This window comes from Cyrtonyx montezumae, unplaced genomic scaffold, assembly GCF_038088225.1.
Source record: "Cyrtonyx montezumae isolate F1298 unplaced genomic scaffold, pur_monq_1.0 scaffold_19, whole genome shotgun sequence".
Lineage (NCBI taxonomy): Eukaryota > Metazoa > Chordata > Aves > Galliformes > Odontophoridae > Cyrtonyx > Cyrtonyx montezumae.
The window spans coordinates 9,247,292-9,273,452 of record NW_027071925.1 but is presented as its reverse complement, the minus strand read 5'-3'; the positions used below and the strand labels follow the sequence as shown (position 1 = coordinate 9,273,452).

At 58.2% G+C, this 26,161-nt stretch overlaps 3 protein-coding genes and 1 long non-coding RNA gene across 5 annotated transcripts in view; 2 read left to right on the top strand and 2 right to left on the bottom strand.

Moving 5' to 3' along the window:
- Positions 1–21,041, top strand: part of ACSF2 (acyl-CoA synthetase family member 2) — a 30,919-nt gene extending 9,878 nt beyond the window's left edge. Inside the window, exons 7-16 of the mRNA XM_065735539.1 lie at positions 365–460; positions 990–1,135; positions 1,571–1,662; positions 2,725–2,801; positions 18,250–18,357; positions 18,484–18,635; positions 19,114–19,255; positions 20,491–20,601; positions 20,755–20,823; positions 20,902–21,041. Of these exons, the coding sequence (XP_065591611.1) occupies positions 365–460; positions 990–1,135; positions 1,571–1,662; positions 2,725–2,801; positions 18,250–18,357; positions 18,484–18,635; positions 19,114–19,255; positions 20,491–20,601; positions 20,755–20,823; positions 20,902–20,952 (1,044 nt within the window). The 3' untranslated portion in view covers positions 20,953–21,041. The remainder of the gene's footprint in view (positions 1–364; positions 461–989; positions 1,136–1,570; positions 1,663–2,724; positions 2,802–18,249; positions 18,358–18,483; positions 18,636–19,113; positions 19,256–20,490; positions 20,602–20,754; positions 20,824–20,901) is intronic.
- CHAD (chondroadherin) lies at positions 4,275–11,181 on the bottom strand. Of its 2 annotated transcripts, none has more exons than XM_065735552.1 (4): positions 10,332–11,181; positions 7,182–7,345; positions 6,929–7,074; positions 4,275–4,982 (listed from the first exon to the last, which is right to left on the bottom strand). In XM_065735552.1, exons 1-3 carry the CDS (start codon positions 11,109–11,111, stop codon positions 6,933–6,935), a joined length of 1,086 nt encoding a protein of 361 aa, XP_065591624.1. In that variant the 5' UTR covers positions 11,112–11,181; the 3' UTR covers positions 4,275–4,982; positions 6,929–6,932. The 2 variants fall into 2 exon arrangements, with proteins under 2 accessions (XP_065591624.1, XP_065591623.1); XM_065735551.1 differs by having other exon boundaries at positions 4,275–4,979.
- An 828-nt stretch (positions 21,042–21,869) lies between the features above and the next one.
- Positions 21,870–22,652, bottom strand: LOC136048086 (uncharacterized). The gene is made up of 3 exons (XR_010622143.1): positions 22,579–22,652; positions 22,351–22,425; positions 21,870–21,948 (listed from the first exon to the last, which is right to left on the bottom strand). It is a non-coding gene; the product is annotated as an uncharacterized LOC136048086 (long non-coding RNA).
- A 765-nt stretch (positions 22,653–23,417) lies between these two features.
- Positions 23,418–25,711, top strand: RSAD1 (radical S-adenosyl methionine domain containing 1). Its single transcript, XM_065735546.1, has 9 exons — positions 23,418–23,614; positions 23,869–24,002; positions 24,081–24,285; positions 24,356–24,721; positions 24,795–24,858; positions 24,939–25,086; positions 25,160–25,214; positions 25,284–25,387; positions 25,474–25,711. The coding sequence occupies exons 1-9, from the start codon at positions 23,432–23,434 to the stop codon at positions 25,601–25,603; spliced, it is 1,389 nt and encodes a 462-aa protein (XP_065591618.1). The 5' UTR covers positions 23,418–23,431; the 3' UTR covers positions 25,604–25,711.
- The last annotated feature ends 450 nt before the right edge of the window (positions 25,712–26,161 follow it).

The following is a 26,161-nucleotide window of genomic DNA, read 5'->3' as shown; positions in this document are numbered from 1 at the left end:
GTTAGGTGCTGAGCTTCCTTTGCCTCCTGCTCTCTCTCACCAAGCACTGGTTCTGCCTTTTCCTCCCTTCTGCTGCAGGAAGGACGAAGTTTTCCGGGGTTTCCCCTTCCTACCTCTTGCTGCTCAGCCCTTTGTCAAGAGATGTCCTGTGAATTTTCCAGCTGTAGTTGAGATGCTCTCTTTGTCTGGTTTGGGACTGAGGGGCTGATAAAGCAAGAGAATAAAAACTGCCGTCTCTCAGATCAGGGAGGGGGATGAAGAGATGGGGTGTAAGATCGGGCCAGGATCTGTGCCTGGGAGCTTGCCTCAAAGAGCACCGTGCTCCGAAGCGTGACCTCACTGCAGAGTGCCCTTTGCCTTTCAGGGCACGACGGGGAGCCCCAAAGGAGCCACGCTGTCTCACAGGAACATTGTGAACAACGCCAATCTGATCGGGATGAGGCTGGGGATCACGGAGCAGGTGGGCTGCAGGGGGCTGGGTGGGGTGGGACGGGGGGCTCAGCCCCCGGGTTAGGGTTAGGTAATAACCCTCCGGCTGAGCAGCCTTCCTCGTGCCTGTGGGGGGAAGGGCCCACGCTTTTCCCACGCAGTGCTTCTCAGCAAAGTTACGCTGAAGTTTCATTTTAGATTCATGAGAAGTTTGTGTTGATTTTTTTTTCTTCTGGCATATCCTAACATTGCACTGAGCAATAGCAGCTCAGAAAGTCCAGCAAAGAGAGGACCTGCAGCAATCCAGAATGAAATGTTGATAGGAAAAACTTCCCAAACGAGCTGTTATCAAAGTTGAGAAGCTTCAGCGTGGCTTTTCTCTTTAATGGGAAGAAAGGCAAGGTTCAAAATCCCAGCTGGTGGTAGGTGAACTGGGAGAATTGTGCTGGGGACTCAGAGCTGATGGGATGGGGTGGAGTGGGATGGGATGGGGTGGGATGGGATGGGAGCTCTCCTCCCTGCACAGCCCGGCTCTCACTGCTGCCTTCTTCCCACCCCAGGACCGCATGTGCATCCCCGCTCCCCTGTACCACTGCCTGGCGTCGGTCGGGGGCTGCATGGTGTCGGCTCTGTACGGCTCCTCCTGCATCTTCTCGGCTCCGAGTTTCGAGGGGAAGGCGACGCTGGAGGCGGTGTCCCGGGAGAAGTGAGAGCTGATGTGATGGCAAAGAGAGCTCGGTGCCCGCAGCTCTGCGTGCTTAGAGCACTGAGCACTGCTTGGGAGCTTGCCACGCGTTTTTTCCCCCAGGGGAGGGGAACGTTGGGTCACTGTAGGGAGTCGGCTGTGCTGGTTTGTTACTGCTGGTGTGTTTTACACTTGGCCCCCGTCCACTGCCCCAGCATCCATCCCCAGTGGTTGTATTTCCAGTTTGTGCTTCATGCGTAACTGGATGAAAACAAACCACTTGTAGTTGTGTACACGTACGTGTATGTAGGCGTGTGTTTTTTGTGTACCTCTGTACATGAGTGCTGATGTGGGGTACGTGTGATGTACACTGAGTGTGATGGCAGTGGGGTGCTGAGCTTTTGCTGCACCGGGCTCCAGCTCTGCAGCTTTGCCTTTTCTCCCTCCTTCTTGAAGATGCTCCTTCTTACTTGGCACACCAACCATGTTCATAGACATGCTCTCCCAGCCGGACTTTGACTCCTACAACCTTTCGACTCTCCGTGGAGGTAAGTCTGAGAGCTCAGACAAGACGGGAAAATGCGGTGAAGCCGTGCCCCTGCGTCCCTGCTGGGGGCTGCGATCAGCTCTGTGAGCAATCAGCTGCTCTGCAGGGACGTGCTGCTGTGTGAGCTGTTCGTTTGGTGCTGCATTTCCTTTCCTTGGGACTTCCCCCAAGAACTACGTATTTTTAGGGCTGTTCTATCACCCTAAAGCAATCCGGGGGGGGGAGGGGGGGGCTTCTCTGCTGCAGTGTGCTACTGTGGTGAACTGGGGAGCCTGATCGCGCTCGGCTCTGCAGATGGTGAGCTACCGCTGTGCGGCAGCAGACGCTTTGTGCTGGGAGCCGGTGCGGGGTCAGAGCTGTTCTGCCGCTTCTCCGACCCAGACTTCCCCGCCTGTTTTTAGACATTCATATCACAGCGTGTAACGTTGGAGGGTTCTGCTATCTCAGGTGGTCTCAGCACAGCAGCTGATGCAGGAGTACCATCCGCCCTTCTGAGCTGCGGCAGCAGAGGGGAGATGGGGCTGGAGCACAAGGGAACACCTAAGCAGGTTTAGGAACGCCTAAGCAGACTGATCAGCTCTGTGATGTGAAAAAAGATCCCCATCTCCTCGTGTCACACAGCAAAGCCACGCATTGCTTTGCTTCCTGGCTCTGTCATCTCAGAGTGTATACAGACAGTGACAGTGTGACCTGCCCCTCCCTGAGATGTGGTCCTCCCAGGGCAGGAGGAAAGGTGTTTGTTCTTACGGTGGTGATGACCGATGGGAGGGTTTTTCTGCACAACTCTGTGCCTCTCTCTTCTCAGTCTTTCCTTCTCTGGAACCGTAGCTTGGACTAGGTGTGTGCTACGGAGTTTATTTTCCTAACAAGTGAACTCTGCCAACCCTGAATTCATTCAGGCAAACTGCTTTTTGCCTCTGTATCCGTACCACCAGGAGCTGTTTTGACAGGAGCCCGTTGTCCCGCAGGTCCGTCCAGCATCGCGCTGTGGGAGCGCAGACCTTCGGAGCACCGCTGCTGTGCGTAACTGCGCGGGTTCTGAGCTGCCATCTTTTTCTTCCAGGAGCCATTGGAGGTTCCCCCGTTCCCCCTGAGATCATGAAGATGGTTTCGACAAAGATGCACATGCCGGAGGTTTTGGTGAGTCGTGGCTGCTGTGAAAGGGCTGCAAGGACTGTTTGTTATGGCCAGGAGCTGGGATGGGGCAGCAGCCGTGCTGGGATGCAGCTGAGCTGAGCGGTGGTGGTGGGGCTGGGGGGGTTCAGGCTGCTGTGGGGTGGGAGGCAGCCTGGTAAGAGAAATACTGCATGCAGTGCCATAAGTTGAGCTCCTATTGGTGTGTTTCAGATGTTATAGACCCTTCTGTTTCTTTACGTGTGCTGCAGGGATGAATGATTTGGGGAGAGGAGTTTCTGGTTTGTTGTGGTGTGGGGGGTGCACGTGCTCGTTTTGCTGTCAGGTTTCTTTCACTGTTGTGGGCTGCATGCAGATAGAAAGCGTCGTGCACGCTGTGTGTGAGTCTGAACATGGGAACCGTCCTCACGTGTGGCACCAAGCAGTGCTCTGCCGGAGCTGCAGCTCGTGTTGGAGCACACGTGCTTCTGTGCCATCGCGTTCCCGTGCACCCCCGTGCTGTGGGGGTTGGGCCATGGGGTGCTGGGACTCGGGGTGACACCTCACGCTGGGGGTCTGAAGGGGTGCAGTGTGTCACAGATGCCCCCACTTGGTGTTTGAGTCAGATTTTACCCTTTCTTGGGTGCTGTGCAGTACTGCCTCTGAGTGGTTTGTGCCCGCGGGGAATGAGCCAAAAAAGGGCATTTTTGTTTTACTTCAACCAAAACGAATTCTGCCTCAGTGCCACATGGCTTGTGAATGCTGAGGCAGTGATGGATGAACACGTGGGGCTAGGAGTCGGGTCAGGCTGTTATTGTTGGCAGATCCAGACCTCACCCGCACCAGGACATTTATAGGGATGAGTGCGTGCTCTGGAGGGGACCGGCAGAGTCGGGCATCTGTCCTGAGCCATTTCTTCCTGGATGAGAAGCCCTTCATGCTGAGCTCAGAGCACTGCAGACAGCCCCAGTGCCATCCTCTGGACTCCGCCAGGTGACAGACAGCTATTTTTATAGTGGGCCTGGGTTTGACTTCACAGAATGTTTCCAGACATGACTGCAGCTCCTGGGACCCGACAGATGTCACGTGTTCCTGCTCTGTAGGAAACGGAATGGTAAGGCCCCCCCTCACAAGCAGTCACAGGATAAAGAGGATTAAGTCTATATTTGTAGCACCGATCTCATGTCCCTTCTGATCCCCAGCCCTCAGACAGACACCAGGAGACTTGTTGAATTCATCTTTGCAGCGAGAGCTTTATACAGAAGATGTACATAATAAAATATACAATTTGATTTCTATGTAGGAGACAGAGGAGCTTTCATCCTCTTAAAGGTCATTTACACTCAGTTACAGAGGAATAAATATACATATTTATATAACTCTTCAGGGTTAAAAAACACAGTTAAGTTGCAACTGTGGCATTGTGACAGCCATGACAATAAACCACCGTCATCCCGGGGCCGTGCTGGGTGCTCGGAGTGGGGGCAGGGCGAGGAGGGGGCTGCAGCAGGGCTGCGAGGTGCTCCCCTTCTCCTCTTGGGCATGCATGCATCTTGGTAGACCCCACGCTGTGGGAGGGAATCCAGTCTTCAGCTTGCTTCAGTTCCAGGCTTCCCCAGTGCCACTTCACTTCAAGGTTTCCAGCTGGCTTAGGGAAATTGCTGCTTTGTGGGGCTAAGGGCAGCTCTGTTTTAGGGTCACCGGTTCCTGGGCGTTGCTTTGCCTGCCATCCTCGGCCCTGGCCTGCAGGGATCCCCTCCGGGGGAAGGCAGAGGACTGCAATTTGAGAGCAATTTTCCTGATCAAGCGGCTGGGGAAGAGCGCTTCTGCCTTCCTATTTGCTTCCACTCTATTGGAAGAGGAGAGACAGAGACGAACTGGTTGACCTGGGATGTGGGCTCCGGTGCCTCTGGGGAAGATGACTGTGCTTTACCAGCAGGATCTAGGTTAGCTCGTCTTAGTATGGTCATGCATCGTTTATTTCTTAAAAATGCCTCTTTTAAAATATATAGATGTCGGAAAAGATTGAAAAGGTGGAGCCCATCCTGCAGTCAGCAGAGAAGCGGGGGTTCAGAGGAGGCTGGAGGTGTTCAGATACATCAGCTATGTTTCCCGACAGATAGGAGAAGCTTAAGGAAGGACTCAGAAGTCAGTAGTTTTCTGAAGGTTGGAGTGACCGGTCACCAGGACGGGCCATAGCGGGTCCTGCTGGGGAAGAAGGGAAAAGCCCACGCTGAGGGGCATTTTTAAGGACATCATTAAACTTCTGTGCGCTGCTCTTTTTACACTCAGCGTGTGAGTGAAGCCCACAACGGCAACGGAGGAACAAGAACTCAAAAAGTTCCCACAGTGAAGGGGGGATGCACAGTCCCACCTGCAGTCTGTGCTGCCAACTCACCTTGCCCCGAGCATTCGTGGACAGCGTGTGCAGGATGAAACCCAAGGGCGGGGAGGGAGGAGGAGCTGGGAGGTTGAAGGGCGGGGAGCTCTGCCTCTGAGCGGAGCGGGCAGTTAGGAGCAGCCGTGCGTGCCGCTGGGAGCCGTGCAGCCTTCCCGCTGGCACACGGTGCCTGGCAGTGATGGACCCGCTGGGAGCCGCTCCCTGGGGGACCTGCCCGCCTCTGCAGGGCTGCACTTCGTATTCCTTACAGTTGGAATGCGTTTGTGTGCTTGCGTTTTGGTGCTTACGCCTGCAGAGACCGAGCTTTGCCTCCTGCAGGACTGGAATAAGTTGGGTTTTGTTTCATTAACACGTATTCGTTTTTGAGAGAGCTGGGCTCAAGGTGCAGAAGGAAAACCAGATATTATCGTCGTGGGTTTCTTACTCTTTTCTCAGAGCAGTGAAGTGAGATTGAGTTCAGGCAGGGAGAGAAGGAGGTTAAGTGTTTAAGCATTGTGGTTTAGAGAGCAAAGTTTTTCCGTCTTTGGTGCAGAACTTTATCCGCCCTGTGTGGAATGAGAGGTATTTCCATCTCTAATCCACTGTGCCTCTGCCACTACAAGATAAATTATTGCTTTAGGAGGGCTCGGGGCTGCTGCCATAATGTCTGACATTTGGGGTGTGGATTTATCCATCCTGCTGTACAGGGACCGGGGCCACGTGGCCGTAACCGGGCGATGGACTTGGATCAAATCCTTTCCCTTAGGAGAGGGCACAGTGACAGCTCTGCTCACAGTGCATCGTGCACTCACTGTACTTTGCTTAGCAAATAAATGAAGGTCCCTTTCCCAAAAGCTTACACATTTTCAGGCTAATCCAAAGGACTTGGGATCTGGACAAGCTCCAGATCCCATCCGGGGACGAGGGAAGGCAGAGTGCTTGGGGTGAGCTGACGGCAGCTGTGGCTTTCCTGCTGCTCTTTGCTCTGGATTTAGCACACTGAGTTTCCAGCTGTGGAAGGTGTTGGTGTGCTGTGTTTCACAGCTGGGGTTTGCTCTGGTTGTGTCAGTAAGCTCGCTGCTGGAAGGAGGGCCAGCCCTGTCTCCTGAGTCACCCCCTGGCCCAGAGTGCCTTATTCAAAGAATAGTTGCTGTCTCTCCTTCCTGCTCCGGGACATTCATTTGAAGGCACCAGCCCTTGTTTTCTAAATACCAGAGTGTCTCGGACGGGAGCTGCAGTTATGGAAAGGCAGCTGCTGGACGGGGAACTGCTCCTTATGAAGACATCTATTTCCACATGGAAGGTATGGGCTGGGCTGCCTGGGGCCAGATTCCTCCACTGTCTTGCCCTGGTTTCAAACCAGACCTGGGAGAGCCTTCACTAGCACAGAAGGCGGAGCATCTCCAGTCGGTAAGAAAAGCAAAGTCTGTGTTATCCCACCCCAGGGCTGGCAGTGGGCTAAAGCCACCCGTGAAGTGACACTGAGTCACGTCTCAGCCTTCCTTGCCATAGGGCTGTGTTTGCTTTAAGGGGCTGACTCCAGCCCTATTGCTCCAGGCGGGGTCTCTGCCCTGTGAGCACGTGGAGCCCAGCACGGCTGAGCAGAGCGGGCAGCGCTGAGTGCAGTGTGAGCGCGTGGAGGGGCGAGCTGTGCCGAGCACGGCTCCGTTACGACCCCTGGCACAGCGGTCCCGACAGTGGCAGGGGGGTTTGTTGTGGGTGTGGGTGAGAAGCGGCTGCGATGCCCCGCTGGGCAGTGCTCGCGTGTTCTTACGTGCTTAATGGCGGCTCCCCTTCCGGGACCTCTTGGTGGGCAGCTTGCAGGCGCGCAGGGCGGGGGTGTCTCGGATGGACTGCCCCCGGTACTGCGCCGGCGTGGAGCACGTGTCCTCCGTGCGGGTGCGGTTGCCCTTCAGCCACCTGGGGGGAGAACAGCAGCTTAGGGGGGCACGGCATCGCCCCCTGCCTCGAGTGGGCCGGGGGGACCCCGAGGGATGGGGGGGGGGGGGCGGTGCGCGGCCCCGTACTTGCGCAGCTGTGCCAGCTGGCAGTTGCAGTGCCAGGCGTTCCTGGAGAGCGTCAGCGTCTCCATCTTGTCGAAGGGGAAGCTGCGGGGCAGCTGGCTCAGCCGGTTGTTCTCGAGGTGCGCGGTCTTCAGGACGCTGACCCCGGCGAACGCGTTGTCTGCAAACTGAACACAGAGAGCGATGCTGAGTTGGGAACGGGAGAGGTTCCCCTGGCTCAAAGCTGGAGCCCTCCACGGGGGGGAGGCGGTAAATGGGTGTGTGAGTGGGGCTCCACGTGGGGCTCCCTGTAAGCTTCGGCCCTAAATAAAGCGAACGTGGGCAGCGCTCTTTATTTTTAGAGCCATCCATCTCTGCTCTGAATGAAGGCATTTTCTGGGTGCGTGCCTCGCAGGGCTGGACGCCCGCCCGGGCCGTGCCTTCCCTGCCGTGGGGCGGCTGAACGAGGCAGTGTGTGCTGTCGGGAGGGCCTGGAGGCTTTGGCAGTGCCCACGGGCTCCGAGTGGAAAGTTACGCTTGGCATCACAGCAGTGTAGAAATAGGGGCAGGTTTCAGCCTCAGCCTCCTCCGGTCTTTCTCATTTCCAGCGCCCTGTCTGCAAGGGGTGCTGCAAGATCTGTCTGCTCCTGGTTGATGGGCAGGCTGTAGGGGAGAGCTCTGCTTAAGCTTTGCGTGGCTGCGGACCCGACTTCGCTGCCCTCCCCTATCTTTTCCTCCAAGCTTCATCTCTGTTTTTTCTCAGCCAATAGTTACTCAGATTGGAAAGTTTCTTCTTGAAAGCGAACCTGTCAACACAAACTTCCTTGGAGGTGATGCATTAGAGACAGGAGCAAAGCACGAGCTTCTCCTGGCTGTGACAGACCGTCCTTCCCCCTTTCTCAAAGCTGCAGAAGGACACTGACCGGGTCTGCCTGAAGACCCCGCGGTCAGGACCCGTGCTTCCCTTTGTGGTGAGCTCACATGCCATCGTGCTGTGTCCAAACCCTCTAAGCTGAAGTACTGATGGAGGGAAATGCTCTATTTTAAGCTGTGAACTTCTGCTATCTTCCAAATTAAGCAACCCTGGATAAATGCAGAGCTTAGCTAAGAGTCCTGTAGCCGTTGGACAGCCGCAGTGCTGTGCTCTGCGAGCTCATCTCAGGGGGTTTACAGCACTGATAGTGGAACTGCAGCACAGTGTGGGTCGTGGCCTGGTGCCCTGGCTGTGTTCTCATCTGGACACAGGGATGCTGTCTCAGCTGCTCGTTCCTCTCCCAGCCCCACGAGAAGAGGCAGTATCTGCTGGGCGTGCATTTATAAAGAAATGGGTGATTTTCCTGCCGTTTAAATTGAGAATTACTGCTGTAATTTTTTTCTGCAATGGAGAGAGGCCGTATGCAGAGCTGCAGGTTCTGTGTTACCTTGTTTTCTGTTGACTCGTGCAGGGGCTGGGGAAGGGAGCTCTGCTGTTCTGCAGCTGTGAGTATGCTGAGGGCTCTCCTTGTTGCACTCGGGTGCTGTGTCAGCTGTGACAGCCTCACGTGGAGCGGTTTTGCTCTTGAACATCTCTATAGCTTTGCAGCCACACAGGAAAAAGCTAGGGATGGTATATTTATGGAGGAAGAAGAGCAGCAGTCAAGGTATCAGCAGCATCTAAAGTGTTTGGTAGGGATTTCCCAGGTCGTGTGGCTCCTGTGAGCAGATACGAGTGAGCAGCTTGGCTACGGGGCCTTCTGGGGTTGTGGACACACAGCTCTGAACCAGATTCATAGGCTGCATTCATAAGCTTTATGTATTCAGGTGCTCCTTTGTTGGAATGAGGACCCACATTTCTTCAGGTCAGACGTGGCTGCCCGGGCCCTGGGCTGACGACTGACACTGTAGATCTGATGGGAGTGCCCGAGAACTGAGTCTGCAAAGTGATGTGAGCACACGTGGGGTGCTTCCCCTGGAGAGGGCAGTGAGTGGCTTTCAAACGTTGGATTTAGTTACCCCATCCTGTAGAGGCTGGGTCTGACAGTAGACATGGGCTTAAATACTGTCTGGGTGCTATCAAACTGTGGCAGCTAGTGTCAGTCTGCTCGTGGGCAAGCTGTGACTTCTGAATTCTCTTTATTCCTTGAGCAAGCTCTGGTGTGGTCTGTTTCTGGTAGCTTTTGGCAGCTTTGTTCTTTAACAGACAGGTGAGACCCTTTGGGTTGCTCTGTTACTGAGAAATTCCCTATTTCATCATGTCTTCCTGCACATACTGTGCTGCTCTGCTTGGAAGTGCTGTCCTGCCTTACCTGGATGCACTTTGTTTTTGGGCTCGCTGGCAGTGCATCGTGGCAGGGAGAGCTGTTCCTCCCTGCAGAGGATCCCTCCCTTTCCAGCCACGTAGGGCACATCTCGGATGCTGGGCTGCTGTAGGGTGCTGCTCTTCCTGCACTGTGCTACTTCGTGTTCTTGCACTTCTACCTGGCGTTTCAGAGGTCCTAATGCAAGTGATTCTCTGAGTGCGATGCTCCTGCCTATGGATGATGCTCTCTCACAGAAAAAGAAGGGGTTGTTTTTCCAGGACAAACGAATGTTCCTCCTCCACTCTGGTGGGAACAGACCCCCTTTGTAAGATGCTGCAAGGGTTGCTTTTTTGAAAGCATCAATAAACAAACCTTTCTTTATCATGTGCAAAATGGGAAGGCATGGGGGAGAGGTGAAGGTGAGGGTTCACATGTTTACCTGCCTGCAAGGCATGACTGAGAATGCTTTTGCTCTTTGGGATCTCCCCCTTCCAGACAGCAGCAGCCACTCAGGCTGAGCAGTTCAGCTCTTCTGTCCCTTGTGGGCAGATACCTCGTGTCTGGGATGATGGAAGGTCACTGAACCCCAAATGCTTTCTCAGTGACTGGTGTGACCTCCAGCTTAGGAGCACCGCCTTTCCGACTTGCTTACCAGCCCCACATAATTTGGCTTTGCTTAAAGCAGCCCACCAGAAGGAAGGAGCACAGCTCTCATCCCTTCCCTGGGCTGCGTATGGTCTTTCTGCAGCTGGCAGGTGCTGCACTTCATGCAGAAACTGCAGGCCTGGATCCCCCCTCTCTGCAAACTGTGGGGTGACCTGACAGCTTTATAAAGGAGAAGAGAATTGAGCCCTGTGTTTCACGTGCAGGGGAAAGGCAAAGAGAAAGGACTCACCTTTTTCAGTTTCATGTTGTCCAGGTGGAGAGTCTGCATGTAACGCCCAAAGGACTGGAAAGCGTTGTCAGGAATCACCTCAATGGGGTTGTGGGAAAGCTTCAGTTCCTCCAGCACTCTCAGCTTACTCATGGCGCTCAGGGGATAGCTGCTCAGCTGGTTCTTGTCCAGGTGGAGGACGGCGAGGTTTTCCACATCCTCCAGGGCCCCGGGCAGGAGGTTGGTGAGGGAGTTGTCGGAGAGGAAGAGCCAGCGCAGATCTTTAGCACCGCTGAAGACCCCTGCTTTCAGCTCCCGGATTTTATTGCTGCCTAGGTGCAGGATAAAGAGATTGACAAGAGGGGAGAGGATCCCTTTGGATAAGTCTGGGATCTTGTTCTGGTCCAGGTACAGGTAGGTGAGCTCAGAGAGGTCATCAAAGGCTCCGGGCTTTATAACACTGATCTGGTTGTCAGTGAGGTAGAGGTACACCAGGTTCTTGAGCCCTCTGAAGGCTCCGGTTGAGATCTCCTTGATCCGTGAGCTCTGCAGGTGAAGGGACACCAGCTTTTTCATGTCCCGGAAGCCATTGGTCGGCAGAACAGGGAAATTGTTCTTCTGCAGGTTGAGGAGCCGTGTTTGCTCGGGCACCTTGGGGATCTTCTTCAAGCCAGCGTTGTCGCAGATGACGTGCTGCAGGTCCCCGCCGTGGCAGTGGCAGCTCGGGGGGCACGCTCGCACGACGGAGGCGAGACATGCCAGCAGGGTGAGGACACTGAGCAAGCAGCCTGACCCATTCATGGTCAGATCTGGGATCGGTGTGGTGGGAAGAGGAGAAGCAGGAGGAGGAGGAGGGAGATGGGTGGGAGAGAGAGAGTAACTGGGTTTGCAGCACAGTGAACACAGCCCTATTTATAATGTTATTAAAAAGCAAAATCCCTTCCCACAAACCACAGGCAGCAGCCAGTTGGAAGCAAGTGGCTTTGGGAACTTACTGTGAGCTTAACCCCTTGGCACCAGGCAGAGGAATGGCCTCGGTCCTGCCGGGCTCCGCTGCAGAAGGGCCTGCACTGTTCCCCTCTGCAGTGGGGAGGGGGCAAATGGTCAGGAGGAACAAATGCAAACCTGCTCTGTGAAAAATCTCTGAGCCCTGCCAAGCCACGCAGGGCCCGAGTTCACCAGCGAGGGGAAAGCAGCCTATTCTGCTTGAATGGAAGCCTTAGGGTGGCAGAGTGAGGAGCACTGCCGCCCTTCGAGCCAGCTTGCACTAAAGCTTTTGGCCAGCTCCTGGGCTGCAGGTTGGCCTGGGCTGTTGTGGGGAGATGCATCCTTTCCTGCTGTGACAGAGGATGGGTTCTGGAGGATCTTGTCTTGTTGATTTCAAAGGAGTTTGCCTGAGAAGGGACTGGAGGAGGTGGGAAAGCAACAGTGCCAGTGGTCAAGATCCCATAGTTGCAATGCGAAGTTTTGGTTGAAGTCCTTCAGATCTAGATGGCACCCAGGAGTTGGCCGAGGGCGGGGAGCAGAGGTATTGGTGATTTCTGCCATGGAGGTGCAGCCAGGGCTGGTCGTGGGCAGGAGGTCTGTGTGCACATGGCACTGAGGAGCAGTGGCAGAGCCCGCAGGGAAGCACGGGGCACGGGATGGGTGTGCTACCAAGGGAGGAAGTGCTCGGTGGTGGTTCTTAATGTGTGCCTGGCTTAGGTGAGGTGGATGGCGATGCCCGAGGCTCTCGTGGTAAAGCTAGGCAGGGAAAGACGTGGTGAGGGGATGGAGGAGCTGCAGAGCGAGGAAGGAACTGCTGCAGCAGGAGTGGGGCCGTGCCGGTGCACGTCTTGCAGCAGCAGTTGCTTGGAGCTGTGATGCAGGGGGGGTCCTGTGCAGATAAAGCAAAGCAATTTAAAGCCCCAGTACCTGCTCTGGGGAGCGAGAACGGAGAGATCCGGGAGTTGTGGGGTGGGGTTTGGAAGTGGAACATTCTGAACTGATTTCCAGCCAGTTCCTGGCTGTAGCAAACAGCTGAGAGCCGAGCACATAACTGCGAGCTTGTTGAGATTTCTGCTGCTGGAGTTGGATACAGAGCCCCAGTGGAGCTTTTGCAGAGGCGAGACAGTCTCAAGAAAGGGAGGAAATCCAAGGGCTGACTTAGGATACAGACTGGCTTATTCACAGAGATTTCTGGGTTTTTCCATTGTTGCAATGAGGAATTAGCCAGCAGCACCGAGCATGCTCCGCTCGGTGTTATGCAAACTGCCTGGCAGCCCCGGGCAGCAGCTGGCAGCTTAAATGATGTTTTCAGTACATGACTTATTTGGGGGGAGAGAGGGGACTTCTGGGGTGTGAATGTAGGTTCTGCTGAGCCCGTGGGGCAGATGGGATTGGCTTCATGATGATGTCATGTGGGTCCTCGGTGCAAACCAGGCCATGTCACTCTTCCAATGTTTGTCCTGACGTGCAACGCCCTGCACGGAGCAGCCGAGGCCACCACTTCAGCACGAAGCCATTCCTCCTCTCCCCAGAGATGCCCTGCTGCAGGACAGAGAGGGCCACCGAGGTCAGACCTGAGCTTGGGTAAGACCCGGGTTGCCCTGGTGGAGATACCGTGATGCTGCAGGGCGGGGACGTGTCCGTGCGGCCGGGTCCCCCAGCAGCCCCGCTGCTGCGGCGAGGTTTGGGGGATGCTGTGCTCTGCTGTGGGGCAGCAGTGCGGAGCTGCTGGGGGAAAGGTGTCTGCTTTTCAGCTCCTTTTCTCCAGGCACAAACGTGGAATAAAAGGAAGTTCTTTCCCCTGATGGTTTTGATTTCCATGCCTCGGTGAGCGCATTCCTGTGGCGGGAGCCGACTGGCATCTGCTGTGCCTGGCACCTGGCCGGGCTGCCGAGGGGCCCTGTGCCCCGAGCTGCTTGTGCTGACAGCCTCTGGCTGCCCACGCCGGCCTTCGCAGCTCAGGGATGATGAAGGCTGGCCAGCGAGCATACAGTGATCCTCAAAAGCTCTCGCAGGCGCTGCGCGTGGCAGTGCTGACAATGGCAGCAGTGTCAGTGCTGGTGCTGCGGGGCAGGATGCATCCACCCCAACCCCACAGCTCCGCAGGGACCCACACTGCTGGGGTGGACAGAAGGGGTGGGATTCTTCCGCCGTCCTCTCTTTCTTAATTGATTAACAGTTGGCAAACATTCCCTGCGCCTGGTAACTGGCAGCCGTGGGCCTCCCCTCCTGTCCTTGGAGGTGCTGTGGGCTGAGCAAATAAATACAGGATTTGAAATGGTATAAATATAGATTTGGGGAGTTACTTCGGTGCTGCAGGTCGGAGCTTTTTTGATGCAACATTGGAGATGGCCTTTTCCATGTGCAATCTTTATTTTTGTTGGTATTAACAAATCTGTAGTACTGAAACTGCTACACCTATACTGCTCCATGTGAAGATATTCTGCTGACTGCTTAAGCCTGACTGTGCAGGCTTGAAGGAGGTCCAGATCCAGTTTTGTACATCAGTGCACAGCAGCAATCACCTTCTTGGGCTCCAGACTCCTTTTCTGGCTGGGGAAGGGGGCTCAGACACAGGGGGAGGTGCCCTGGGGCATTGGTTGTCCCCCATTTACAGCTGAGCTGTCTCTCCCTGGCACTGGGTGCTGCTGGGGGAGTGAGAGGGAGAAGGTGCAGGTGAGCTCTGCAGTGGCACGGAGCCGTGTTTGAAGGACCAGGTGGATGGGCAGCAGATGGGGTCCAGGTGCTCCATCTCCAGGCAGTCCCAGAGAAATCTCCGTCCTTCAGCAACGTGTGAGTAACCTGTCAGGAGCAGTGGCATTGGCATTGAGTTCAGGCACCATGTATTGCTTTTATTTTATGTGCTGGAAGGATACCTTTCGCTGAGGACGAGGACCTGGCCTGTTTGCAGGGCTGGATGAGGTGGTGGTGGTGGGTGCATCTCCTTCCATCTGATGGCTTTCTTCCATTGTAGCATGGCCTCCACCCATTGACACGCTGCCAGTTTGGCTCTGGTTGATGTCCACCCACTCCTCTCCCATCCACCCTCCCCTTCTCTCCGATCCCATGACTGCTGCACGATGCTCTTGGCTTCTCCCATGAAACTCACCCTGCCCTCACTGCCGCCCTGGCCATGCCATGTGCACCCTGCAAGCCTGAAGCCCTCAAGCAGGTCACTGAGCTGGCAAGTAGGTGGCTTCAAGGCTGCAAAGCCATGGGAGCATGCTGTGAGAACATTTAAAATGGTGTCTTCTTATATGGCGTGAAAGCAGTGAGATCCCAGACTGCCAGCCACATCCCAGCGGGAGAGCTGGGGTAACATTTCTACGTTGGTCTCCTCCTGAGGCAAAGCCACTGAGTGCAACAGCACAAACCCGGAGCTTTGGGCACCTGGTAATTTTGGGATCTTTTAAAGCCCCATCCAAACTGGGACTGTTTGGCAGCTCTTTGTGTGGGGAGCAATGCCAGTGGGGTGGCCACCCCCGGAGGTTTGTCCTGTAAGACCTGCTTGTTTGTGTCCCGGTGTTTGGACACAAAGATGGTACTGTTGCTGTGGTAGGAAATGAAATCTCGTGTGACACGGGCTGGATGGGATCAGGAGCTGTTTTTGCAGTGGCAGAGTTGACCCGAAGGTTCAGGAATATTCCAATACAACTCGGGGTAGCAGGACAGCTCTGAGGCGATGAGATGTGGTCAGAGGACAGAACTCGGTGAGCAGCACGAGGACAGATAGTCGCTCAGTTAAGAAGGGTTTGGATGTGGCTGCTAAGGAAAGGGCTTTGGTGGGGATGTCTGAGAGAGCACTCGGCGTGGTTTGGGGTAACGAGGTCCGTCCGGCACGTCACGATGAGCTGGGTTCACAGAGCTCCTCAGCCCACCTCTCTCGGGCTGTCATGCTGCTATCTGGTGCTCATTACACCTCTTTGAAGCCTGAAAATCCCTATTGTTTCACGGTCAGTTTGCTTCTCTTTCCCGAGGCCAGCGTTGCCTCCAGTGGAGCTCTGCCTCTGCCCGTTTTCGTTGGGCGGTTCCTGGCACCGTTCTGCAGTGTGGCACAACCAGAGGGCACTGATGAGGAGCGTGGAGCTCTGTGGGGCCCTCCCGTGGCCTTTCCCCCCCCAGGTGCCCCACACTGCTCTCAGCCTTCAGCAGCTGCCCGGGGGAAGTGGCTGTTTCCATGGCCCTCGGGTGCTGGGGGAACCCAAGGAGCACAGGGCTGAGACGTGCTCCAAGTTATGCAGTAAATAAGTGGTGTGGTTGGGAAAAAACACGGGGTCCTCAGTGCCCCCCCGTGCCCACCAGCTCAGCCTCTTCCCAAACGTCTGCTGAGGACGCTGGAGCTGCTGGTTTTATTTTTGAGTCTCAGACGCTGCCTTCTTCAGCCTGTTTTGCCGACTCCGCAGTGGCCGCTGTTCAAACAGCGCTCGCAGGAAATGTTTTTGAAATGTGCTTTAAAAAGCACAGTTCTGTTAGGATGTCCTTTCTGTTCCCAGTTCAGACAGACTTAGGATTCACAAAGAATGAGTCTCTTGTCAGGAGGAGCGGGGAGGCAGCCGGTGCTGGAGCTGTCCTTGTCGCTGCTGCGGGCGCTGGGGTCACTGCAGCAGTGAGGAAAGGCTTCAAAGTCGATTGTATTCTGTGCTTGCAGAGCTGCTCTCAGAGCCAGGCGTCCGAGCCGGGCTCCCTGCCACCCTTAAAGCTTTGCTTTCACACTAGATACAGCTCCAGTGGAAATTATGGATCTGATGCAGAAATTATTGGGTGAGGCTTTCTGGACTGAGATATATGAGATGACAAGGCTAGATGAGCATAAGTGTCCCCCTGGGCCTTGAGAACTATGAATCTTCATGGACGTCTCTGAACTTGAAATCAGTTTTGAGAAGCGTGGCTTCATCTGGCACTGGAGTTGAGCAGAGGATCCTTGGAGGAAATGCCACGCGTCAGTGAGGGAAGGATAGCAGAGCCATGCAGATGGGAAAACACGGCTCAGAGAGAAAGAGTCTAAAGAGAGGAAACGCAGAAGTGCAGAGCAGTGCCGTGGTGTCCAGCTGCAGGGGGCAGCGGGGACCAGGGGGCTGCAGCTGGGTGCTCAGAGCTGTGCTGCCCCTCGGCTGGGGCGGGCAGGGTGGGTTCCTTGGGGCTGTTAGGGCACGCTGCGTGCTGCTGTGCTAGATGGAGCAATGCAGAATGGCAGAAAGGGTCAACTCAGGGCTTGGCCAGGATCCTGGGACTGATACTCCAATCCATCCAGCAGAGTAAAGCAAAAAAACAAAGGCATTTGGATTCTTAATAAGTGTTTAAGATCTTGGATTTGTGTCTTGTCAGTCATTTGATCCGGCCACAGGACCCATATTAGTGGGTGGAAGAGAAATCCTTTCTGAGCACTCGGCACCGCAGGTCTCCTCCCCGACTGTGAGGCTGTCGTTACGTCTGGTAGAAGCACACTTACAGTCGCTCCCTCCGGGCTCCGAGCAAAGCAGTTTGCACCAGATGGTTCCTGTGGCATCCTGGAGATGATCTCCTCCAGATTCGTGGCGAAGAGGCTCCCACAAATCTGCAGCTCCGATTTCATGCTGACCCCACGGTACTCAAACGAGCACATCAGACGTCGTGGCAGACTGCGCCCAACGTGAGCTCCTTTGGCAGCTCGGAGCAGCGCAGTGCCAGGCACTCCCACCACTATCATGTGGAGCCTGGTGGGGATGCGTGCATAGCTTGCTTGGATGCCTCGTCACGGCCCTTTCTGAAGGCCCTGATCAGCTCTGAGCACAGTGCCTGGAGCCTGGTGAGCTCCATGCAGAGCCCCCGCGGTGTCACTGTGTCCCTGCAGCAGCAGTGGAGCCCTGAAGACAAAGACCACGTTGGTGTTCGGTGGAGCGGAGCTGCCCGTGGGTCAGTCTGTCAAGCTATAGTGGGGAAGGTTGCAGATGTTTCCTGCCTCGGCCCTTCCCTAGCTGTGCTTTCCCAACAAAGCACCCGCTGGTGATGATGGGCAACATTCTGAGTGGCTGAGAGAGTGGAGAAGGGCTGCAGCACATCCCACTGCTGGAACAGCTTCCAGGAGCTGGAGTTGCAGCGTGGTGCTGTCGTCCATGGCTCAGAGCTGCCCTGAGTGCTTCTTTCCTGGCGCCCAGCGAGCTGCCCAGCCACTGCACGGGGCTCAGTGCTCCTCAGCCACCACGCTGGGCACAGCGAGCTGGAATTTTCCTCCGAGGAGATCTGACCTTCAGCTGAGGTGACTCAGAGCTTGCCGGTGGGATTAGTGCTGAGGGAGGGTGAGCAGCAAGCAGCTTTGGTCCTGCTGTGAGGCTTTGGGTCTGCAAGTGCAGCTGTGCTGAGCGGTGTGCAGCCTCGTGATGTCTTTAGGAGGGTTACGGGAGCTGATGTCTGCACAAAAGGATCTGGAGCAAACAGCCACGCAGCGGGGCACGTGGTTTCCCACTGCTGGCTCCAGGGCTTTATCCAAGTGTTTTTCGCTGTGCCCTTAGCTGTAGAAGATGGAAGGTGAACTCAGCATCTTGGTGGATGGCTGCAAGGGCACGCAGGCACGTTCAGCATGTGTGGAGGTGGCAAGGAATAAACAGGGCAGGGCTTGGGAAGGCACACAGAGGTTAAGAAAGAGGAGAGAGGGCCCTGGGGTCCTCCAGGAAAAGCGACTGGATTGTCAAAAGCAAATGACACACAAATTGCCCTGGGGGCAGGACTGGGGCAGGGCGGTGCTGAGGCCACAGCTTGCAGTCAGAGCTTCTGGAGCCTGTCTACTCCAGGAGTCTGTCTTGGGCAGGAGCAGCTGCAGAGCCAGGAGGGCAGGGTGCTTGCTTGTGACCAGAATGACTGCTGATAACATCCTCCTCCTGCCCCTCTCCCTCGTGGTCATTGCTCACTTCATCTTTCCCAAGGCTGGAGCTGTGCTCTTTTCCTCTTAGGCATGTTGCTCTTCTTGTGATTGCAGATTGCCTATGGGACCACAGAAAACAGCCCTGTCACCTTCATGGGACTTCGCACTGACAGCATTACCAGGAGGACCGAGGCAGTGGGATGCATCTTGCCCCACACAGAGGTGAACATGATCCTTCCCACTTGCTCCAGGTCTTCTGTCCACAGCATCCCTCTGTGGGCCTGCAGCTGCTGTGTGCTGCAGCATTTGGCTCAGCTCCCCAAGGGCTCTGCTTCTCTTTCACTGTAGGCAAAAATTGAGGATCCAGAAACAAGGAAGCCCATGCCTCTGAACACTCCTGGGGAGCTTTGGATCCGTGGCTACTGCGTCATGCTGGGGTACTGGAATGACCCCGCCAGAACGCGGGAGGTGATCTCTGATGATAACTGGTACAAGACTGGGTGAGTCTGGAAACCACCCTGCACTCCCACGTCTCTCCTGGATGGGACTCTGGACGGGGACATGGATGGTTTAGCTGTGATTTGCAGAGCAGGGAGAACTGGCCTGAGTTAACCCTCTCATCTGTCAGTTCCTCTCCATGAAACTCCAGAACAGCTTTCAGTACAGAGCCCTCAGTGCAAAGTGAGTGGGAGATATTTGCTTGGTGTGATCGTGCCTCCTCCAAGAGGCGAAGGGCTGCAGGCATGCAGCAGAAGGGACAGTGACAGCAGGGGTCTCCTTCCCCTGAGCCCTGATGTCTGTAGGTGCTGCCAATGACATCGTCTGCCTGTAGCAGAAGCTCTCTGATCTCTGCAGGCCTTTCTTCCATGCGTTTTAGTGTCAGCTCTCCCATCACCTCCCAGGTAGTCTGATCTGGTGGGTGCACCAGTGGCTCTTCCACCTGGCTGGGGCAGGACTCGGACTGTGCTGTCTTTGCAGGGACATTGCGACCCTGGATGAGCATGGCTACTGCAGAATTGTAGGCCGCTGCAAGGACATGATTATTCGGGGAGGAGAGAACATCTACCCAGCAGAAATTGAGCAGTTTCTCCACACACACCCACAGATTGAGGAGGCCCAGGTGAGTGGGGGGGGATGGGATGGCTAAGCAGCAGTGGTTTGTGGGGTGAAAAACCTGTACACGAGGATGCTCAGGACTGCTGCTGGCACCCGGCTGTCCTCCCCTGCTTTCACCTTCTTTAGTGCAGTGCCATTCTACAGCTGGGAGGGACAGGAACGGGCTGGGCACAGCTCCTGGGTCTGTCCATGTTGTGGGCACACAAGTTCAGACAAAATCTTTGAGCAACAGTTTCACATCTGCAAAGCAGTGATTCTTCAGTTTTTAAACTGCCCATCCACTTCAATAATGCTCCCTGAAATTCTTACTTGGAAAGCGGTCTGCAGGGACAGTTCTTACTGATAATTAAGTACCAGACTCCTAAATCAAAAAAGACTCCTCCAGCAGGTCCCTGGGCATGAAGAGCTAGACTTAGTTTTATCTGTTCGTAAGGCAGAAATGATGTGCAGCACTGAGCAGCTGCTCCCAGTCTGCTGGGATTGTTTTCCTCCACGTTTTCTGCCAGACAAGTTTCCCCATAAATAAATGAGTTATTTACTAAGTGCTGTGCTTGTGCTAGGATAGCGTGTCTCCTTGGCACAGTCCCAGCGCAGATGGATGGCAAACCAGCCCTGTTTGTGCAGTTCCTAGGGCTGTGTGTCACTGCTGTGGACTCAAGGATTGATGCATCTCTTGGACTGTGAGGTGCTGAGGCAGGGATGGCAGAGGGACTCTGGTCGTGGCGTGAGACAGCTTTGGAGACGAGGCCTGGGATGCAGTCCTGCTCGGAATGCCCTGACCTCCCGCTGTCACAGGCAGTGCTGAACTGAATTCTGCCTTTGTAAGAGTTCCTAAGAACCTGTTCGTTCTGATCCGTCCCTCTCCTGCTGCTTCATCCTGAGAACACAAAGCAGTTGGAGCGGTCTCCCGGCTCTGTTGGTCGTGAAACCCATTGCCCCGTGTTTACAGCCGGGGAAAAGGAGGCACAAAACGAGGTGTCAGCCCCCCTCCGTCCACAGATTGCTCCTGGCTGCCCTGACCGCAGTGACTGCAGAGCAGGGGAAGGTGCTGATGTCTGCGTGCCCGACCTCTCCGCCGTGCCACGTTTGCTCGGACAGACGGCACGGAGTCCTTCCAGGACGGCTTGGTGACACGCAGGGAGCTGTGGCAGGCTGCTGAGCAGCCCGGAGCTCAGGGCTGTGCACACCCCTGCTGGACCGGGCCGTCTCCGGGCTCACACGTCCTTCTGCCCCCACCAGGTGGTCGGAGTGAAGGATTCGCGGATGGGAGAAGAGGTGTGTGCCTGCATCCGACTGAGAGCTGGGCAGAGCTGCGCAGCAGACGATATTAAGGCGTTCTGCAAAGGGAAGGTATGTCCTCCAGTCCCTGCCCGGCACCACGGCCAGCAGCAGCCGCGGGGCTGCAGTGATGCGGCTGCAGTGATGCAGCCCCAGTCCCAGGCAGCGCAGGGCTGCACGCAGTGCTCCTGCCAGGCTGTGCAGCTCTTGGCTTTCTCTTCCCAGATCTCCCATTTCAAGATCCCGCGGTACGTGGTGTTTGTGAATCAGTACCCGCTCACCGTGTCGGGCAAGGTAAGGGGGGTCAGCAGGAGGATGGGAGAAGCTGTGCCCTGCCGTGCTCTGACCCTCTGCATCTCCTCTTTATTTCAGATTCAGAAATTCAAGCTGAGAGAGCAGATGGAGAAGCACCTTCAGCTCTGAGCTCAGGAAGGAGAATAAAACAAGGGATAAATCAGACTCGCTGCATCCAGCCTCACGTCTCCCCTTCGCCTGTGCCTTGTGACAAGCAGTGGGGGCTTCTCTCCCTCCCTCGGACTGATGGCACTTTCATGCTTATAGAACAGAGTGCCTTTTTTTTCCACTTATCTTTGTTTCTTTGCCAAATGAAATACTGTGATGTGAGGAAACGATGCTTACTTCTGGAATTCTGTCCTGTTACTCTAAGACTCCACAAAGGTTTTCAAACCTCGCTTCTCTTTGAGCAGCTTGGCTGCAGCCATTTCAGAGGACTTCCAGAGCCCGAACAGATGCTGGTAACATATTTTTCCTATTTTCACTGATATCTGAAGTCACAGCAGCCTCACCTGGCGAATGCCTTCTCTGCCTAGGTGCTGCTGGGATTTGTAGGTCATATAGATCTGGGGAAATGGCACACCTGATAAACTTGGGATTAAGGGCAGAGGCAGTGAGGCTTTCCGTAGGAGATGGCTCCCCATGTCTGGCTGGAGAAGCCAGCCCTGTTCCCAGGCCCCCAAGGGCCTTCTGACCCACAAATAAACTTCTCCCACATAGATCTAGTGGTGTTTATTTCTGTTGCTTTGGATAAGACAGACAGGAAGCATTGTACAGAAATACCAAACTTTCTGTCCCATGAGAAGCGGAGCGAACCCGGGACAGCGCTTTTACGGGAGCTTGGTACCTCCCAACCATGAAACACTGCGACGAGAGGAGGAAGAGCAGAACTCCTCTCCCTCCCGCCGAGCGTCCCACGCCAGCTGGGCCGCACATCACAGCCGCCTCTCACCAACCCCTGCATCTCCTGCAGCAGCTGAGCCCCCTCCTGTGACGGCCGAGGAGCGACGGTGGAAAGGGAGAGAGATGAAGTGTCAGTGCGGCCTCGGCTCTCCAGCTGGGCTGTGGGATCTACCCATGGAAGCAGATCCTTCTGATGAACGGACCATCGCTCGTATGTGCTTCCTGAAAGAGCAGTTCCAGGTCAGAGCTGCACCTCGCAGGGCTGTGCCCGCAGTGCTGCCACGCAGCTCTCCGTGCAGTGCCCCTCTGGACAGTACCCCCCCCCACGCTTCCCTCTGCCCCCCCCAGCTACATCTGCTGCACACGTAACCCAGCGTTAGGGTCCTTGCAACCCCTCCTTCCTCGAGGAGGATCCACCACCTGCACTGCAGCAGCTGCAGGCAGTGACCTCGGCGACACAGCGGATCCCTACGCCCCATGTCTGGGGAAGGTTTCCTTTCCTCCCCTCCTCCCCACCGCATTCACCCAGGTGCAGGACAGCTCGGATCGCCCTGGGAGGAGTTTCTCCCCTCCTGTGGGGTGCTCTGCACAGACCCTCCTGCCCAGCACTCCCCGTGTACTCACCTGGGTGTGGGATCCCTGGGGTTGGCTGCTGTGAGACGAAGATGAAATCAGTCCCAGTTTGCGTGGGTAGACGCACTGCCAAGAGACGCCCCAGGCACAGGTTATGGTCGGCACCGAGGGACGCAGACCCCATCGGTCCTATCCCGGGCAGCACCACCTCCCGACCCACAGCTTCCCGACCCACGGCCTCCCCACCTGGCGGCTCTGAGCCGCGGTGCGAGCACTCACCGGAGCAACGCGAGTGCGCATCACAGCTCTCCGCTCCGCATCCGTAAATGTGCCCATCCGCGATCCGATCGGCGGCCGCGCATCCCGTACCCGTGTCTTATAAGGCCGCGCTGCGAGCTCGGAAACCCCGCAGCCCCGCGGGACGTGGGGGGGAGGGAGGGTGACGTCGGCCTGGGAGGGGGAACCCGCGGCGATGGTTTTCCCCTCCGTTCGTCACTGACATTTTTCACTTCTCCTCTTCTATTATTAGCACAAATGAAGGATATCGGCTGCCCTGCACCGGCAGCTCTGGCTTTGCACACCCACGCGCGGAGGCGCGCGGCACTTCCCGTCCCCTCCCTTCCTCCTCCCGCAGCCGTGGGAGCCGCTGCGGTCGCGGGAGATCCCGGGGCCGCGCGCAGCGATGTCCGCCCCGCCCAGGAATCCCCCGGCACGCGGCCCCCGGGCGCTGGAAGCCGTCAGCCCCGACCCCCACCCCTCCTCCTCCTCTTCCACCGCCCGGCGCGGCGCTCCCCTCGCGTGGGGGCCAGAGGGGGCGGGGGGGGAGAGTGGGGTCGCAGCGTGGGCACGGGTGGGCCCCGGGCACGGGATCGTGGAACAGTAAAAGTAGCGCGGGCCGAGTGCCTCCGGCTCAGGGCACGGGGCTCGCACCCGACCCACTCCTCTCCCGTCGGTGCGGAGCCGTTCCCCCGCGCGTCGGACGCCATACAAAACGTGAACCGTCACTCAAAGCGGCGCTCCGTTCAAATGACACCGAAATGTCCCCGGAAAACGTCACCTCGCGGCGCTGCGCCGTCCCGGGGCGGATCGGGGGCGGTGCCGGGGCCGTGCTGCGGGGCCGCGCTGCGGGGCCATGGCGGTGCGGGGCCTCAGTGCGGTGCGGGGCCTCAGTGCGGTGCGGCCGCGCGGGATGCGCCCGGGCCGCGCTGCGGGGATGGGGTCGGCATTGCAGCCCCCGCAGCCCTCGGAGCCCCCGCAGCCCTCGGAGCCCGGTCCCGAACCGGCGGGGCCCGCGACGGCCGCTCTCTACGTGCACGTGAGCGTGGGGACGCGGCGAGGGTGTGGGAAGCGGAGGCTCGGCCACGTGGGGGGGTCCCTCTCGTGGGAGCGGCGGGTTGGCACACGGGGGGTCCCACTGCCACACGCGCACCGGTGCCGAGGGCTCTGCGCGTGCAAAGGGTGCGGGCGTTGGGCACCGCGAGGCGTGCACTGCGCGTGCAGGACCGTGCCCCTGCTGGGGGGGGGGGGGACGGGACAGCCGTGTGTCCCACGGGCGCTCTGTGCCCGCAGTGGCCGTACTGCCGCCAGCACTGCTGCTACTGCGGCTTCAACAAGTACGTGGTGCCGGCGGTGGACGAGGCGGCCGTGCGCGCCTGCCTGGTGCGGGAGACACAAACCCTGCTGCGCCTCGGCCACGTGCGGAGGTACCGTGCCCGCGTGGGGGCCCGGGGGGGGCCGGGGTCCTTCCGCAGCCGCCTGCAGCCTCCCCGCCCTCCCCGCAGCGTCACCTCCGTCTTCTTCGGTGGGGGCACCCCCAGCCTGGCCGCCCCGCACACCGTCGCTGCGGTGCTGGAGGCGGCCGCGGCGGTCGCTCATCTCTCCGATGGAGCCGAGGTGACGCTGGAGGCCAACCCCGGCTCCGCCGACCCCGAGCGCCTCTCCGGCTTCAGGGCGGCCGGCGTCAACCGCCTGTCCCTCGGCGTGCAGGTGAGAGCGGCCGCCCCGTCCCATCCCTCTGTTCGACGCGGCCCCATCTGCCGCCGTGCTCCATCCGCAGTCCCTGGATGACGCCGAGCTGCGGCTGCTGGGCCGGGAGCACACGGCGGCGGAGGCGCGGGCGGCGGTGGAGGCGGCACGGAGGCTCTTCCCCGGCCGCACCTCCCTCGACCTCATGTTCGGGCTGCCGGGGCAGAGCCTCGAGGGCTGGGCACGGGGTCTGGAGGCTGCGCTGGGGCTGTGTGACGACCACTTGTCGCTGTACCAGCTGACGCTGGAGCGGGGCACGGCGCTGGAGGCCCAGGTGCGGCGGGGGAACCTGCCCGAGCCCCCCGAGGAGCTGCTGGCCGATATGTACCTGAGCGCCCGCACCGCGCTGGCGGCCGCCGGCTTCCACCAGTACGAGGTCTCCAATTTCTGCAGGAAGGTGAGGTCCCCCCCCATTTGTGCACCCACGGCGGGGGCAGCCCCCGCTCACCCACCGCACCGCTGTCCTACAGGGCGCCCGGAGCACCCACAACCTCTCCTACTGGCGGGCCGAGCAGTACGTGGGCGTGGGGCCGGGTAAGTCGGGGGCCGGCAGCCGTGACCGCGTGGGGCCGCGTGCACCCGCTGCACCCCCTGCTCTCTCTGTGCCATCTCAGGGGCACACGGCCGCTTCGTGCCGTGGGGAGAGGGCGGCCGCCAGCGCGAGGCACGCGTGCAGACACCGCACCCCGACACGTGGATGCGGGAGGTGCGGAGCCGCGGGCACGGCACCCGGCGGCGGGCGGTGCTGAGCGCACTGGAGCAGTGAGTACGGGGCTGGGGGGGAGGGGGGGAGCCGTCCACTCCCCTCCCCGGCCCCACGCTCCTATTCCCGCAGGACGCAGGAGGTGCTGGCGCTGGGGCTGCGCACGGAGGAGGGCGTCACGCAGCGGGTGAGCGCCGGGCGGCAGCGGGCACCGCGTCCAGGGACCCCCGCTGACGGCCGATCCCATCCCTCGCAGCGTTGGGGGCTCTTCTCCCCCCGCCGGAGCCTGGAGGCCGTGTTCGGAGCGCCGGGGGAGGCGAGAGAGCTGCAGGAGCGGGGCTGGCTGCGGCTGAATGGACGGTGAGCGCCGGGACCGAGGGCTGCGGGCTCCGGTTCGGGGCTCCGGTTCGGGGCTCCGGTTCGGGGCTCAGGTTTGGGCTGCTCAGGGCGCTGCGCTGTACGCCCGCCGGGATGGCCCTGCTGGACTCCCTGCTGCCCGCGCTGCTGTGCCAACTGCGGCGCCGCTGGGACGCGGCGGAGGAAGAAGAGGACGGCGGGGGACGGGAACCGCGCTGAGGCGTCGGGGCCGCGGGCAATAAACGCCGTGGGGCGTTCACGCGTGTGCGGATCAGGAGGCGGTGGAGCGGAGCGCGTGGCGGACGCCGGGCGGGGCCGGCAGGGGGCGCTCGCGGGCCGGCGCGCTTCCGCTCTGCGTCACCATAGAGAGCGGCGGGGGCCGCTCTGGGCGCTCCTCTCGGTGGTAGCGCCGCGTTGCCGTGGAGCCCGAGGATGCGGGCGGGGCACCACGCGCTGCGGATGGTGAAGGGCCGCACCGCGTCCCAGTCCGCCTCGGGTACGCGGCCACGTCCGCGCCTTTTAAGTCACGTACGGAGGGGAGGGCCCGAGCCGGGCGGGCAACGCGAGGGACGGAGCCCGCGGTGCGGGACGGAGCGCTGCGCTGAGCGGCAGAGGGGCGCGGAGCCCCGGGAGGGCGCGGCGCGGTGATGCCGTGCGGGGCGGCTCCGGGCGACCCACGGCACTGCCGCTCCGCGCGTGTCCCGTCGCGCGTGTGCCGCCCGCGGTCTCCCGGGCGCTGAGATGTCCCGTTCCGCCTTTCAGAGCCGTCCCGGCCGT

Coding starts and splice junctions, on each gene's coding strand:
- CHAD (XM_065735552.1), bottom strand. CDS start 11,111: ATGAATGGGTCAGGCTGCTTGCTCAGTGTCCTCACCCTGCTGGCATGT. Junction 7,346..10,331: donor ACAACATGAAACTGAAAAAG/GTGAGTCCTTTC, acceptor CTCTGTGTTCAG/TTTGCAGACAACGCGTTCGC. Junction 7,075..7,181: donor CAGCTGGCACAGCTGCGCAA/GTACGGGGCCGC, acceptor TTCTCCCCCCAG/GTGGCTGAAGGGCAACCGCA.
- RSAD1 (XM_065735546.1), top strand. CDS start 23,432: ATGGCGGTGCGGGGCCTCAGTGCGGTGCGGGGCCTCAGTGCGGTGCGG. Junction 23,615..23,868: donor CGGCCGCTCTCTACGTGCAC/GTGAGCGTGGGG, acceptor CTGTGCCCGCAG/TGGCCGTACTGCCGCCAGCA. Junction 25,388..25,473: donor TGGCTGCGGCTGAATGGACG/GTGAGCGCCGGG, acceptor TGGGCTGCTCAG/GGCGCTGCGCTGTACGCCCG.